Source organism: Melospiza georgiana, chromosome 7 (assembly GCF_028018845.1).
Source record: "Melospiza georgiana isolate bMelGeo1 chromosome 7, bMelGeo1.pri, whole genome shotgun sequence".
NCBI classification, from domain to species: domain Eukaryota; kingdom Metazoa; phylum Chordata; class Aves; order Passeriformes; family Passerellidae; genus Melospiza; species Melospiza georgiana.
Genome location: NC_080436.1, coordinates 39,576,710 through 39,589,683, shown reverse-complemented (window position 1 = coordinate 39,589,683; position 12,974 = coordinate 39,576,710). Strand labels below are relative to the sequence as shown.

Below are 12,974 nucleotides of genomic sequence, written 5' to 3'. Positions count from 1 at the left end.
TGAGCAAAAAATGCCTTTTGTGTGTTTTTGTATGATCCTAGGGGTTAAAATTTCTTAAGCTGCTTAAGTTGCCTGTGTCCTGGGGAAGGGGCTGGAGCCTCAGGAACAACTCAGGGTGGATTTGGGGGAAATTCCTTCAGGAAGAGGTGCTCAGGTGGAGTCCTTATCCCTGCAGGGATTTCAAAGTGGATGTGGCACTTGGGGACACGGGGCAGTGCTGGGAATGGCTGGACTCAAATATCTTCGAGGCCTTTTCCAGCCTCAGCCATCCCATATTCCCCCCATTTGGGGTTTTTCCTGCACAGAAGCATTTCCATGATGAAATCCTTCTGTCGGCATTCCAAGCACTTCCCCAGCACAGACTCCCTGACCCTGTCTGTGCTACAGCTGGAACAAAACGTTCACGACCCGAAAAATCCCTCCCGGACTTCCAGGAGGGAATTGCAGTACACGACCCGAAAAATCCCTCCCAGACTTCCAGGAGGGAATAGCGAGGCTGTACCAGCCCTGCCCTCTGGAATGCTTTCCTAGAAAGCTTCCAGCAGCACTGGGAAGCCCGGCTTAGCCCATAAAAACCAGCAGTACGATCCAGGTTCAGCCAGGCTGCCCTAGGGAAAAACCCAAACAAATGGCACAGGGGGGGGGAATCCTCTGAGTTTTTTATTTAAATAATCAGAATAAACGGTTTAATTGAACTTTGGTAGCTCTCCCACAGCTGTGCAGCCACCGAAGCCTGCGAGAGTTGAGAACAGAGAAGAACGCCGAGTGCTTCTGAAATTCCAAGCTGAGGACCGGCAGAAAGGGGGATAATTGCCAGCTAATGAATAATTAACGCCATTGCAGACTGGATGCTGAACCTGTGGAATGTTTTACACCGGAGGAATTCACCCGGGCTGCGGGATGGACTGGCACAGTGGGCTACCACGATATTTCTCAAACTATTCAGGGCCATGAATTCCCCTCCAGAGCAACAGGAAACACAAAATCTCTGGACACAGAAGACTGGAGATTACTCAGGACTTGCTGCTTTGGTTCCGGACCAGCAGGGAAAATTAAACACAAGAAGCTGCTGTGGGAATAAAAACTGCTTGGAGGAAAGGTGAAAAACCTCTGGAATAAGAAAGGAGATTTCCTGTCCCATGCCAGGCTGGACGTTGGGGCTTGGAGCAGCCTGGCACAGTGAAAGGTGTTCCTGCCATGGCAGGGAAAGGAGTCAGGTGTTGATTTTCTTCGTTTTTACGGAGATGTGGTAACGGAGAGGTTTTAAAAGATTTTATTCTATTATTAGTGAGATACAAGAGATGTAAAACTTTTTCTATGCATTACCCACATCACAAATTATTATAGTCAGGGCCAGGACAAGTGAGAGGGCAAATACTCCATGTCTTGTCTAAGGCAGCAGCACAGCTGTGCACAACCTAATTATTATTGCCCGGGATTTTCAAATCCATGAGGGTTTAAACTCACTGGAGGGTTTGGACAGAGAGAAATTTATCTCAGGGAAGAGAAGGCTCTTGGCAGACCTTGGAACCCATTCCAGTGCCAAAAGTGCCCTCATGCAAACTCACCCCCAGCTACTGGGGAGCAGCTTCACCCACGTTATTCCCGAGTTTTCCGCAGAGCACCAAGTTTTAGTGGGGCAAAGTGAATGTGGGCTCTTCATAAACTGCAGCCAGGCTGGGAGAGCTGGGAATGTTCCCCTGGAGAAGGGAAGGCTCCAGACAGAGCTCAGAGCCCCTGGCAGGGCCTGAAGGGGCTCCAGGAGAGCTGGGGACGGACTGGGGACCAGGCACGGAGGTGGAGCACACAGAGGAACGGCTTAAACCTGAAGGGACGGGGTGATTTCGATGCGGTACCGAAGAGAAATTCCTGGCTGTGAGGGCGGCGGGATCAGCTGTGAAGCGGGAGGTGCCCGTGGCAGGGCCGGGATGGGCTGCGGGTCCCGCAGAGGCACCGCGGGCAGTGGGTGAGCGGAGCCCGGCGCTGTGGCACCGCGGGCAGTGGGTGAGCGGAGCCCGGCGCTGTGGCACCGAGGGCAGTGGGTCTGACGGAGCCCGGCGCTCTAGCACCGCGGGCAGTGGGTGAGCGGAGCCCGGCGCTGTGGCACAGCGGGCAGCGGGTCTGACGGAGCCCGGCGCTGTGGCACCGAGGGCAGCGGGTCTGACGGAGCCCGGCGCTGTGGCACAGCGGGCAGCGGGTGTGCGGAGCCCGGCGCTGTGGCACCGAGGGCAGTGGGTGTGCGGAGCCCGGCGCTGTGGCACCGAGGGCAGTGGGTGTGCGGAGCCCGGCGCTGTGGCACAGCGGGCAGTGGGTCTGACGGAGCCCGGCGCTGTGGCAGCGGGTCTGACGGAGCCCGGCGCTGTGGCAGCGGGTCTGACGGAGCCCGGCGCTGTGGCACCAAGGGCAGCGGGTGTGCGGAGCCCGGCGCTGTGGCACAGCGGGCAGCGAGTCTGACGGAGCCCGGCGCTGTGGCCCCACTCCGCCGGGCGCGCTGAGGCGGTGCCGTGTAATGGCGGCCGCGGTGCCGCCCCCGCGCGTCAGCGCAGCGCGCCCGGCCCGGCCCGGCCCGGCCCGTCCGTGAGGCGGCCGCGGGCGCTGCTCCGCTCCCGGTGCCGCCTCCGCCGCCGCTGCCGAGCCCCGTCCCGAGCCCCGTCCCGACCCCGCGGCGATGTCCGAGCGGCAGCGGCCCCGGCGCGGCCCCAGCCGGCACTCGGGGCGCTGCGCCGGGCCCTGAGCGCCCGCGGCCCCGCAGAGCCGCGGCCGGCGAGGCCCGGAGCGCCCGGCCGAGGATGGGGATCCTCTTCACCAGGATATGGAGGCTCTTCAACCACCAGGGTGAGGCCCGGGGGGATCCGGGAGGGACCCACAGCCGCTCCGGGGCGGCCGCATGGGCTCCTGGAAGTCGGGGGCTTTAACCTTTTTTTTTTCCACCTTCTTTCAATTACTGGAGTGCTCATTTCCTGACAGCCGCCTGTTCAATTATTAATGTGTGCTCCTCAGAGGAGCACAGCCGTGGCGCGGCGGGTGGGTTCGTCCTGCTGTCGGCAGAGTGCGGGTTTAAGTGGCAGTGCTGGATAAGTGGCTCGTTCACGGAGTAAATGTTATTTATAGCTTCGGTTGTGGCTGCCCCTGGATCCCTGCAAGTGTCCCAGGCCAGGTTGGACAGGGCTTGGAGCAGCCTGGGACATGGAAGGTGTCCCTGCCCATGGCAGGGAGATGGCACTGGATAATCCTTGATTTCTCTTCCAACCCAAACCATGCTGGGGTTCTGGGATTTTTAACACCTGTCTCCTTACAGCAAGGTGTTCACGAGAGTTGTAACTTCAACTACAAAACACCTCCCGATGCTCTTTCCATGTTCCTGAAGTCCTTGGGATTTGATTTAGAGTGAAGCTCAGTACTCTCACACCTGCTGGTTGAATGTCCCAGTTATGTCCCCGTTACCGTGTAGTGCAAATACAGCAAAATATTTTTGTCTTGTAGCGTCCAGCCCCACCTCAGAGCTTCTGTTCCAACTGATTTCCTAACATCCACTATGCTGGCAGCATCCCACCTGAAACAAAAGTTCCTAGTTATGTGGGGTCAGGTAAGCAGACACTTTTACAATATTGTGCAGTTGTGCAAAGTTATTAAAGCTGGAATTTGTATTGGAGGGCATGAAAGACAACTCTGCAAAACCACACAATATTGGTAAAATCAAACCCCAGATGGCCCCACTTACCTGACCCCTGTCCCCTCCCTCTCCTGTGGGATAAATCAGTTTGCTGGCAGGGATTGATCTCGGTGTCTGAAGCTTGGGCATGTTTTTAATGCTTTTTGTTGCCCTTGAGGAACACGGGGAAGGAGGGGAGAAACCCCCTTCTCACCAAGCTTTTACTTGACTGCTCCTGCTTGGTTGTGCAAGGGAAAGTTGTGTAAGAGAGCTGAGAGCTGGCTGTGCTCTCCCAAACTGGGAATCATCCGTTTGGATGTGCTTGACACCACCAGTTGTAGAGTTCCCGGCCACTTCTGTGATGCACAGGAGAGCAGGTGCTGAAGGGAAGCAGGAATTGATGGGGAATTGATGGGACATTGAGCTCCACAATGTCCGAGGTGGGGTGTGGAGCACCTGGTGACTTGTCCAAGGCCAGGCTGGGTGAACGTGTCCTGTGGAATGTTGGGGGCACAGGGATCACCCCAGCCTGGTTGGGTTTCACCTGTTCTTTGCAGAGGCATCAGGAGATTGCCTGGGTGAAGGGAAGGTGGAGTTGAGAGCTGAGAAGTTCACAGTGGAGTTGAGAGCTGTTGTGGCTGGGGGGGTGCAGTGTGGCACAGGCTGCACAAGCCTGCAGGAGCTTGGGAGATGGTCCCAGCGTGACCCTGGCAGTCAGGGATGGAAAACATCCTTCTGAGATCTCTCAGGAACGGTTCTGTGGAGGGGGAGAGCTGCCAGTCCCTTCCCTGCCCACACAGACTTCCTGGGCTGGCCCACAAACACACCTGGCCACGGCACCTGGAGCTGGGCACTGTTGGCTCGGGAAACCAGAGGCAAACGTGGCACTGACTGTGATCCAGCCCCACAGCTGTGACTTACCAGCGCTGTTTTCATTGCAGAGCACAAGGTGATCATTGTGGGCCTGGACAATGCAGGGAAAACGACCATTCTGTACCAATTGTAAGTAGCACCTGCATAGGGGGCATTTCCAGGTGTGCCCCGTGGCCCTGGGCGCCTCGCTCTGAGCTTTCCGGGTGCCCCAGGGTGCCTGGGGTTGGGAAGGGCTCTGCTGGATGAATGAGGGTTTGGATACATCACCTGCTGTCACCATGCACTCCCAGCACCCTCGGTGTCACAGCCCTGGCTCTCTGCCAGCCCCATAAAATGTGATTGGAGTGAGTGCTGGCCGCGGGACGCTGTTGCAAAACTGATCCACAGCACGGCACGGACTTGAAGGGCCCACAGATCACTCTGTGAGTGGCAGAGCACCTCTGCCTGCCCTGACTTGTGTCCCCAGCGCTGAGATCAGTGTGTTTGTGGCATGGCATGAAGGAGGAAGGCTGGACCAGCACAAGCCCAGGACAACACCCCCGTGCTGTCGTGCACCTTCTGCCTTCCACGGCAGCATTGATTTGTGTTTGCTCTGCATTAACCTTGCTCCTGGTTTACATGGAGCTCAAATGAGTTTCATATCTCAGTTCCCAGCTGCAGTTTGATAGGGGACACCAATCTGTCCACAGGCTCAGAAGCAGCTCAAGGTCTGTTTGTGCTGGGGACAGATTGGCCTTTCCCACGTGCAGTGTGTGGCACAGGGGAGTGTTCCTGAGTCAGAAATAATTCCTGATAAATGATGTGGCCGTGCTGCTCCAAGCCCACATGTAAAGTTGGCTTTGTGGAATGGTTGGGGTTTGTCACATCCCAACCTGCTCTGCCTTTCCCCAGACATTTCTGGCTGCTGCTGGTGCCCTGCCACGCTGCAGGGAGAGTGAAAGGTGAAGGTGATGGTGATTTATAGAGGGAGTGAGAGATGTTCAAAAGCACAAACAGAGTGAAGGGTATTTCTTAAGTCTGGAAACTGCTGCAGCTGAGGGCCATCCTTGGTGGTTTTTAATCCACTTCCTCCACAAATGTCTTGCTGTTCTTCCCCTTATTTCTGCAGTTTCAGTGCTTTCTTTTCCCTCTCATACAGATCTCTGTCTGTCTCCTTTTTCTTTGTACCCACTCTGACTCCACAGGACTTTCCCAGCTCCCTTATTCTCTTGCCTTACTCCTCCTTAACCCTGCCCCATCTTTGCAGATCCCATTTTTCCTCTTGCAGACACTTCCTTGTCTCCCATTCTCACACTCAGCTCTCCTTGCACTGGCCCAGGGTAGCTGGGATTGTTTTCCAGAGCGCTGCACCATCCCTTTATCTCCTTGGCTCTCTGTATCCTCTTCAGGAAATATCCCAGCACCATTACAAGTCTCAAATTGCTGTCACTGTAACTAAAAGCTCTGCTGGAACTTCAAAAAGGTTCATACAAAATGAAAAGCTATATCAAGATGATCAGAAGAAAAAATAATTAAGTTCTTTTGAACACATGGTTTGCCTTGGAGCTACTGTTAATTTTTTTTGCCTGTTACAGTAGAGTTTAAATAGTCTGAACTTTTGGAGAATCCAGAGCACACATTTGGTTGTTTGATGTGAAACTGGTGTTCTTAGTGACAAAGTCACACTCAGTATCACTAAACAGTACATTTGAAATGTTTAATGGCTGCATTTGTCTCCAGAAAGTTGTGTATGGGCTGTGCTGAGGGGAGGAGAGGAGGAAGTAAGGACAGAAGCATTGTGAAGAGAGTCTGGTTTTAGTGGCTTGCCCTGGAAGGAGAGAGGGATGGAGTGGGTGAAGTGCTTCTGGTGGAGCTGGAGGATGAGCTGTTGTTTTTCTGAAACCTTGGAAATCTTGTGGCTTAACCACATTCTTGAAGCAAAACAACTGCTCTGTCCCATGTCAGCCAAAATGGGCCTGGAGAAAGAAGAGCTGAGTGCTCCCAAAAGCTTCTGAAGCAAAAATGCTCTCAGCTCCATGGTTTAATTAATTATAACACATTTTGTTCACAAGTGCTCTCTCAGCTCTATAATTTGATTATTCTGTAGTTCACTGAGTCCTTTTCATTGCTGTTTTTATTTACATTTCTGCCCCTTCCACCACCACCCCTTGCCTCGGCTGCCCAGGGAGCGTTGCTGAGGTTCTGTCCCTGGGCTGCAGCTGCATGGGTGCCTCCGGGTGACCGTGCTGTCCCTGTCCCTGTTCCCTGTGCAGCTCCATGAACGAGGTGGTTCACACCTCTCCCACCATCGGCAGCAACGTGGAGGAGATCGTGGTGAACAACACGCGCTTCCTGATGTGGGACATCGGGGGGCAGGAGTCCCTGCGCTCCTCCTGGAACACCTACTACACCAACACCGAGGTGACAGCCCTGCCCCTGCCTTTCCTGTCCTGTGGGGCTGGCCGTGTGCTCTCACTTCTCTGGGAATGCTCATCCCCCTTGCTGTGTCTGGGAATGCTCATCCCCCTTGCCATGTGCACGCTCACTCTCGCTGCAGTGGGTGCTCCAAAACCTGCCTGGCAGCCCCAAAGTTCCCTCCAAAACCTTGGCAGCTCTGCCTCACAAGCTCCTGTCATCACCAGCTTCAATGAGTTTTCAGAACTCTTAAGAGGTGCAGTCGCAGTACACACACGCATGTGTGTATATTAAAAAAAAAAATAAAATATATATATGTATATAAATTTTATCAACCACACAACTTCATAAAAATAATGCTTTAAATCAAGCTTTCCTATATGTTATCAAACAACATATTTCTTATATTCATAAATAATATAAATATAAATAGTACAAATATTTAAATATTTGATTTATATTTAAATATTTATATTATACAAATGACATTTTGTACGGTTAAATACAATTATCACAGTGATTACCTGTGTTCTCCAGTTCGTCCCCATGAGGTGCTGGGATTCCTTAAAGTTCTTTTCCAGCCTAAATGAAGCTGGGAGTGTGTTCTTGGAGTTTGGAGCTTCAGGACTTTTAAAATCCCATGCAGATATCTGTTTGCATGTTAGTTCTTGACCTAGACAAAGAAAAATTATTAATTTTGTTTTAAAAAACCGCAACAAATGATTTGAGGGATCTCTGTGATGCCTCAGCTACACCAAGCAGAGAACAAAACCAGATCTGGGATTACAGAGAATTTTCTTGCTTTCAATATGAATTTTTCACTGAAAAATGGAGAACAGAAAGTGAAAGTTGTGTCAGAGCTGCCTTGTCCCCAAAGCACAGCACAAGAGTGAATAACTGTGGGATTACTGGGGCTGGAGGGAGGTTTGGGAGCAGGGATGGGGTCTGATAATCCAGCTGGATAATGGGCTGGGAGTGGGAACAGCAGGAGTTTCTCTGCCTAATAATCTCCCTTTTTGCAGTTTGTGATAGTTGTGGTGGACAGCACAGACAGAGAGAGAATTTCTGTGACTAAAGAAGAGCTGTATAAAATGTTAGCACACGAGGTGAGTGCACCGTGTCTTTCATATTTGTTTTAATATTTATTTTAATGATCTGGCTGATACACACCAAGGGAATCAGATTTACACCCTGAACTGCCTTGTCCCTGCTGCACTGTGTTCTGTGACACTCCCAGCAAAGCTGTTAATTAATACTGAATTACAGGAGTAGCCTGTCACATTGCTCCAGTGAAACAGCAGCTGGGACCTGTCAGGGACATCTGTGGGTTTTGTACTTCAATCTATGCTAATATCTGAATTAGAGACTTTAAATAATAATAAAAAAAAAATCCTGCTATAAGTTAATAATTATTTTGATATCTTCATGGTTGCCTGAGGTTTTAGAGCCTTTACAGTGTGTGTTAGAGCCCCCAGCTCTGAAACGGAAGGAGCTCCAGCCCGTGGCTGCAGCAGCCACTGCTCTGGGGGTATCTGGAATTCCAGAGTGGGAATTCCTAAATTGTACAGACCCTCCTTAAATCTGAGCCCTGGGTCAGCTCTAAACCTGAGCTGGGCTGATGTACAAGCCAGGCAGCATCTGTGGCATGACCTGAATGCAAACTGGATCAGGGTGTGTGAGCTGACACCAAGCTTCCAAATTTAAGTGTCAGGATAAAAAAATATGCATAAAAATGATGGAATTATAGCCTAAAATATTCCATCTATATTTAACCTATAGCCACGGTTTGGGAGCATGCAGGAAGGGCACAGCCTCCTATGGATTTCCTTTGAGGAAAAACAAGGGCTTTGCTGAGGATCTTTCAAGTTTTAATTTTTTTGTGGGTTTTGTTTTATTTTGGTTTTGTTTGGGTTCTTTGTTGGTTTTGTTTTTGTTTTTGTTTTTTAGTTTTGGATGTTTAATTTAAGTTGTTTTTAATGAAGTAAATTCTAATAGAGCAGGTCAGGCTGTGGGATGTTAAATGTGGCACAGGGGGTTTGGTGCTGCTGCCCAGGATTGGGATTTCAGAGCTGGGCTCCTCAGGCTGTTGCAAAAACCTGCATCTTCTGTTTGCTGCTCTCTCAAGGAAGATGAAGTTGCTAACGAGCTGATTTTGCCGCAGGGAAGGTCTGGAATTCGGGCAGAGTGGAGCCGATTTGGGAGCAGTGAATGTGCCCTTTGTGTCCCGCAGGATGTTCCCAGGCTCCCTCTCCAGACGTGCCTGTGACGTTGGGGGAGAGAGCAATGAAAGTCAAATATTGATTTTAAATCGCTTTTCTTTGCTCCTTGAAAACCTTTTTTTTTCTCCTAGCCGGTTCCATGGACTTGCTGTTAAGGCACAATTAGTTGTCCAGCTCAGTTCCAGCTATTTTCTGGAGCAGTTGATTATTAGGGAATTAATTTGGCTGCTTGCAAACAGGAGTGTGCCTGATAGGCAGCTCAGTGCTTGAGCTGGCCTGGCTTCTGGGAACACCTTTTTGCTTTCCAAAGGAAAGATTTTCAATAATATTCCCAAGCCTTCATGTAATCCCAGGCAATCTGAGGTGAAATAAGCTCCTCCCTGGAGTCACTGTGCCAGATTGCCAGTGCTGCTCAGATGTGGTGGTGCAGGGGTCCCAGGATGAGGGAACAGATAAGGCTTTGGCTCCATGTTTCAGAAGGCTGATTGATTATTTTATGATATATATTATATTAAAACGATACTAAAAGAATAGAAGAAAGGATTTCATCAGAAGGCTGGCTAAGAATAGAATAGAAAGGAATGATAACAAAGGTTTGTGACTCGGCTCTCTGTCCGAGCCAGCTGACTGTGATTGGCCATTAATTAGAAACAACCCCATGAGCCCAATCCCAGATGCCCCTGTTGCATCCCACAGCAGCAGATAACCATTGTTTGCATTTTGTTCCTGAGGCCTCTCAGCTTCTCAGGAGGAACAATCCTAAGGAAAGGATTTTCCATAAAGGATGTCTGTGACACTCAGGTACAGGGGTGCACAGGGCTCTGACCTCATGGAGCACAGCACAACGTTGTGCTGAGATTTTTGCCCCTCATCCATGGCAAGAATTGGCTGTTTGCTGAGCTGGATCAGGGCATTTCCTGCAGCTCCTGCCAGCCTGCAGCACTTTGCTCTGGAGCACTGTTGGCTGGGGCTCTGGTGTCCCTTCCTCTGCCTCCTGGGGCTGCTCTGCTCTCTCATGACCCTCTCCTTTCTCCCAGGACTTGAAGAAAGCAGGGCTGCTGATCTTTGCTAACAAGCAGGATGTGAAGGAGTGCATGACAGTAGCTGAGATCTCCCAGTTCCTGAAGCTGACTTCAATTAAGGATCACCAGTGGCACATTCAGGCCTGCTGTGCTCTCACTGGAGAGGGGTAAGAGGGATTTGTGTCCTCAGGAGGGGAAGCTGGAATTATTCTGGGGGTTGTATCGTGGTGTTTGGGTTTAACACACATTCCTGCCCTGTCCATAATCCCAGAATCCCAGAATGGTTTGGGTTGGAAAGGACCTTAAAATCATCCCAGCCCTGGCATGGCAGGGACACCTCCCACTGTCCCAGCTTGCTCCAAGCCCTGTCCAGCTTGGCCTGGGACAATTCCAGGGATCCAGGGGCAGCCAGAGCTGCTCTGGGCACCTGTGCCAGGGCATCATGGCTTCATAATCTTGATACTTAGAAGATTTTTGGGCTCAGAACACCAAATCTACATCAAACCCACAGTGGCACCTCACAGCAATAAGACTTGATATGATTTCGGTTTAATGAGGGTGGGATGAGGTGGGGGCAAACTGAAATGTGGTTTATTAAGAATAATCCTAATTAGGGAGAACTTAATGTCTTGAAGATCTGGGATCTGAATTCTCTGGCCATGGATGATGTAATAAGATTGAGCAAGTGCCATGCAGAGAGTGAGGAGTTTCCAGAAATGATTGAGAGTTGTTCTTGGGAAGAGTTTAAATTGTTGGTGTGCAGTTACCTTTGGAGTTATCCCGAGAAGTGCCAGCATCCCCTGACTGTTGTCTCCTGTGTCCCCAGGCTGTGCCAAGGACTGGAGTGGATGATGTCCCGCCTGAAGATCAGATGATTTTTAATGACCTCTTTGCACAGACATTGCTGCAGCAGAGCTGTTCCAGTGGCAGATTGGTGGGGTGGATGTATTTATACTGAACTGATGGCAACTGTATTTTCTGCATAGCTGCACACACACACACACAGACACAGACAGACAGACACACAGACACAGACAGACACACGGACAGGAGCTGGGAGCAGGCACAGAGCACAGGAGCTCGCGGGGCTCCAGGTTGGGTCGGGCTCCTCGAGGACGCGCTCAGAGCTGTGACCAACCTTCTTTCCAAGCTGCCCCTCGGAACAGCCCGGCCTGGGGCCTGGCGAGGATGGAGAGAGGGGAAGGAGCTTTTAATGCAGAGTTTTCTGGTCCCGTTGTGGCCCTCTCCAGTGGGAGGTGCTGGTTCATTGTCCCAGGAAATCAGCGAGCGAATCACCGGCGCGGGGATCGACTCTCCAGCGTTTCTGAGGCGGCCGACGTTACAAAGGCAGAACTCTTTTGCTGTATGTGTACTGTACATATTTGTGTATATTTATACCTCAGTCCTAGGTTCATTGCAATCTGCTCAGCCCAGTGTAAATCAGTATGTTGGCAGTAGTGCTAATCTGTGGCACGGCCACGTCCCCGTGTCGCCCGTCCCTGCGTGTCCGTGCGGCTGTAACGTCAATCACACCTGGTCAACAAACTCTCTCTTAGCCCATTGCTTGTTTTTCCACTTGATTCTTGGATTGGGGAGGAGGCTGGAATGGATTGAGGCACACGGTTTGAGCTTCATATTCCAGGGTTGGCAAACAGAACAAATTTGCCTAAGAGTTGCAGATGAAATGGGTTTTCCTTTTTCATTGTGGTCATCATTGGATTGGGTGATGCTGCAGGTCCTGTCCACTGCTTTCCTTCTCTGCTGTGCTGGTTGATTCAGGTCTGGCAGAAATACCTTTGGCTGTCAAAAAGGGAAAAGTATCTTTTCTTTTTCTTAACCAAAGAAGAGGCACAAAAGTATGTTTGAAAGTGTCACTGGAATCGTACAAGTCAGACGCTAATGAAGTGTTTTTCAGAGGAAAAACTCTTTTTGCTACATAAAATGTGCAGATACTAAAATGTGCAGATGTATCAATATGCAGTGGAGGGGACTGGATAGGGACAAAGCAGGTGACACTACTTGAAAAGCTCCAGGTGACCCACACGAGTTCCAGGGCAGAACTCCTCAGAGCAGAGCCCCCTTGCATGGTCCCCAGGCAGTGTGAGAACACTAGGATCACCTCTCCCTGCTGCAGCTCCTGCTGGGAGGGCTGTCCCAGGCAGAAGGGGGTCACAGTTCCCACTTCAGAGGACCCAGGCAGTTGGGGAGGCAATGGGATGGCTGGAAATGTCAGGCTCTTCTGTGGGAGATGCATTGGGAGTTCAGCAAAATGAAACAAAACTATGTTTAAAGTGTTCTTCCCTTTCTCAGCTCCGTGCCTGGTAAGGATGGAAAAGGCGTTTTAAAGACATTTTAAAGCTTAGTTTGAACTTTTTAAGGTGCTTCTCTTTGGTTCTGGGATAATCTGGTCAGCTCCTGCCTTGCTGCCCACCTGCCTCCCTGGGAGCATGGGAATCCTGGGGAAAGGAGGGGAGGCAATCTCTAAGTCTGTATTTAACAAAGGCAGGTAAAGAATTTAACTTTTTAATCTATTTTTGGTATCTCCAACGCTCCCTGGCTGGGGGATCTGCTGTCTTTGTTAAACATTAAGGTGTACATGCATATATCTCTAGTGCATGCACATAGATCTTGGTATTTAACTGGTGTATTGCAAAATGTATCAATGTTTGAAGAATTAACAATTTAATGCAAAGACTCTCTCAGTTTCTCTGACAGTATCTACAAGCAACGAGCTCTGTGCACTCTTGCATATGAAACGGAATTGTACATTTTCTAGTCTAAAAAAAGAAAAAGCAGACTTGCTTCTAAACCCAA

General features: G+C 50.6%; 1 protein-coding gene across 2 annotated transcripts; it reads left to right on the top strand.

Annotated features, from left to right (window-relative positions):
• The first annotated feature begins 2,730 nt into the window (after positions 1 to 2,730).
• On the top strand, positions 2,731 to 12,974 carry ARL5A (ADP ribosylation factor like GTPase 5A). 2 transcript variants are annotated; one of them, XM_058027767.1, is made up of 6 exons: positions 2,731 to 2,835; positions 4,594 to 4,654; positions 6,778 to 6,925; positions 7,942 to 8,025; positions 10,176 to 10,327; positions 10,987 to 12,974. In XM_058027767.1, the coding sequence occupies exons 1-6, from the start codon at positions 2,790 to 2,792 to the stop codon at positions 11,033 to 11,035; spliced, it is 540 nt and encodes a 179-aa protein (XP_057883750.1). In that variant the 5' UTR covers positions 2,731 to 2,789; the 3' UTR covers positions 11,036 to 12,974. The 2 variants fall into 2 exon arrangements, with proteins under 2 accessions (XP_057883750.1, XP_057883751.1); XM_058027768.1 differs by lacking the exon at positions 2,731 to 2,835 and adding an exon at positions 3,502 to 3,586.

Coding starts and splice junctions, on each gene's coding strand:
- ARL5A (XM_058027767.1), top strand. CDS start 2,790: ATGGGGATCCTCTTCACCAGGATATGGAGGCTCTTCAACCACCAGG. Junction 4,655..6,777: donor ACGACCATTCTGTACCAATT/GTAAGTAGCACC, acceptor TTCCCTGTGCAG/CTCCATGAACGAGGTGGTTC. Junction 6,926..7,941: donor CCTACTACACCAACACCGAG/GTGACAGCCCTG, acceptor CCCTTTTTGCAG/TTTGTGATAGTTGTGGTGGA.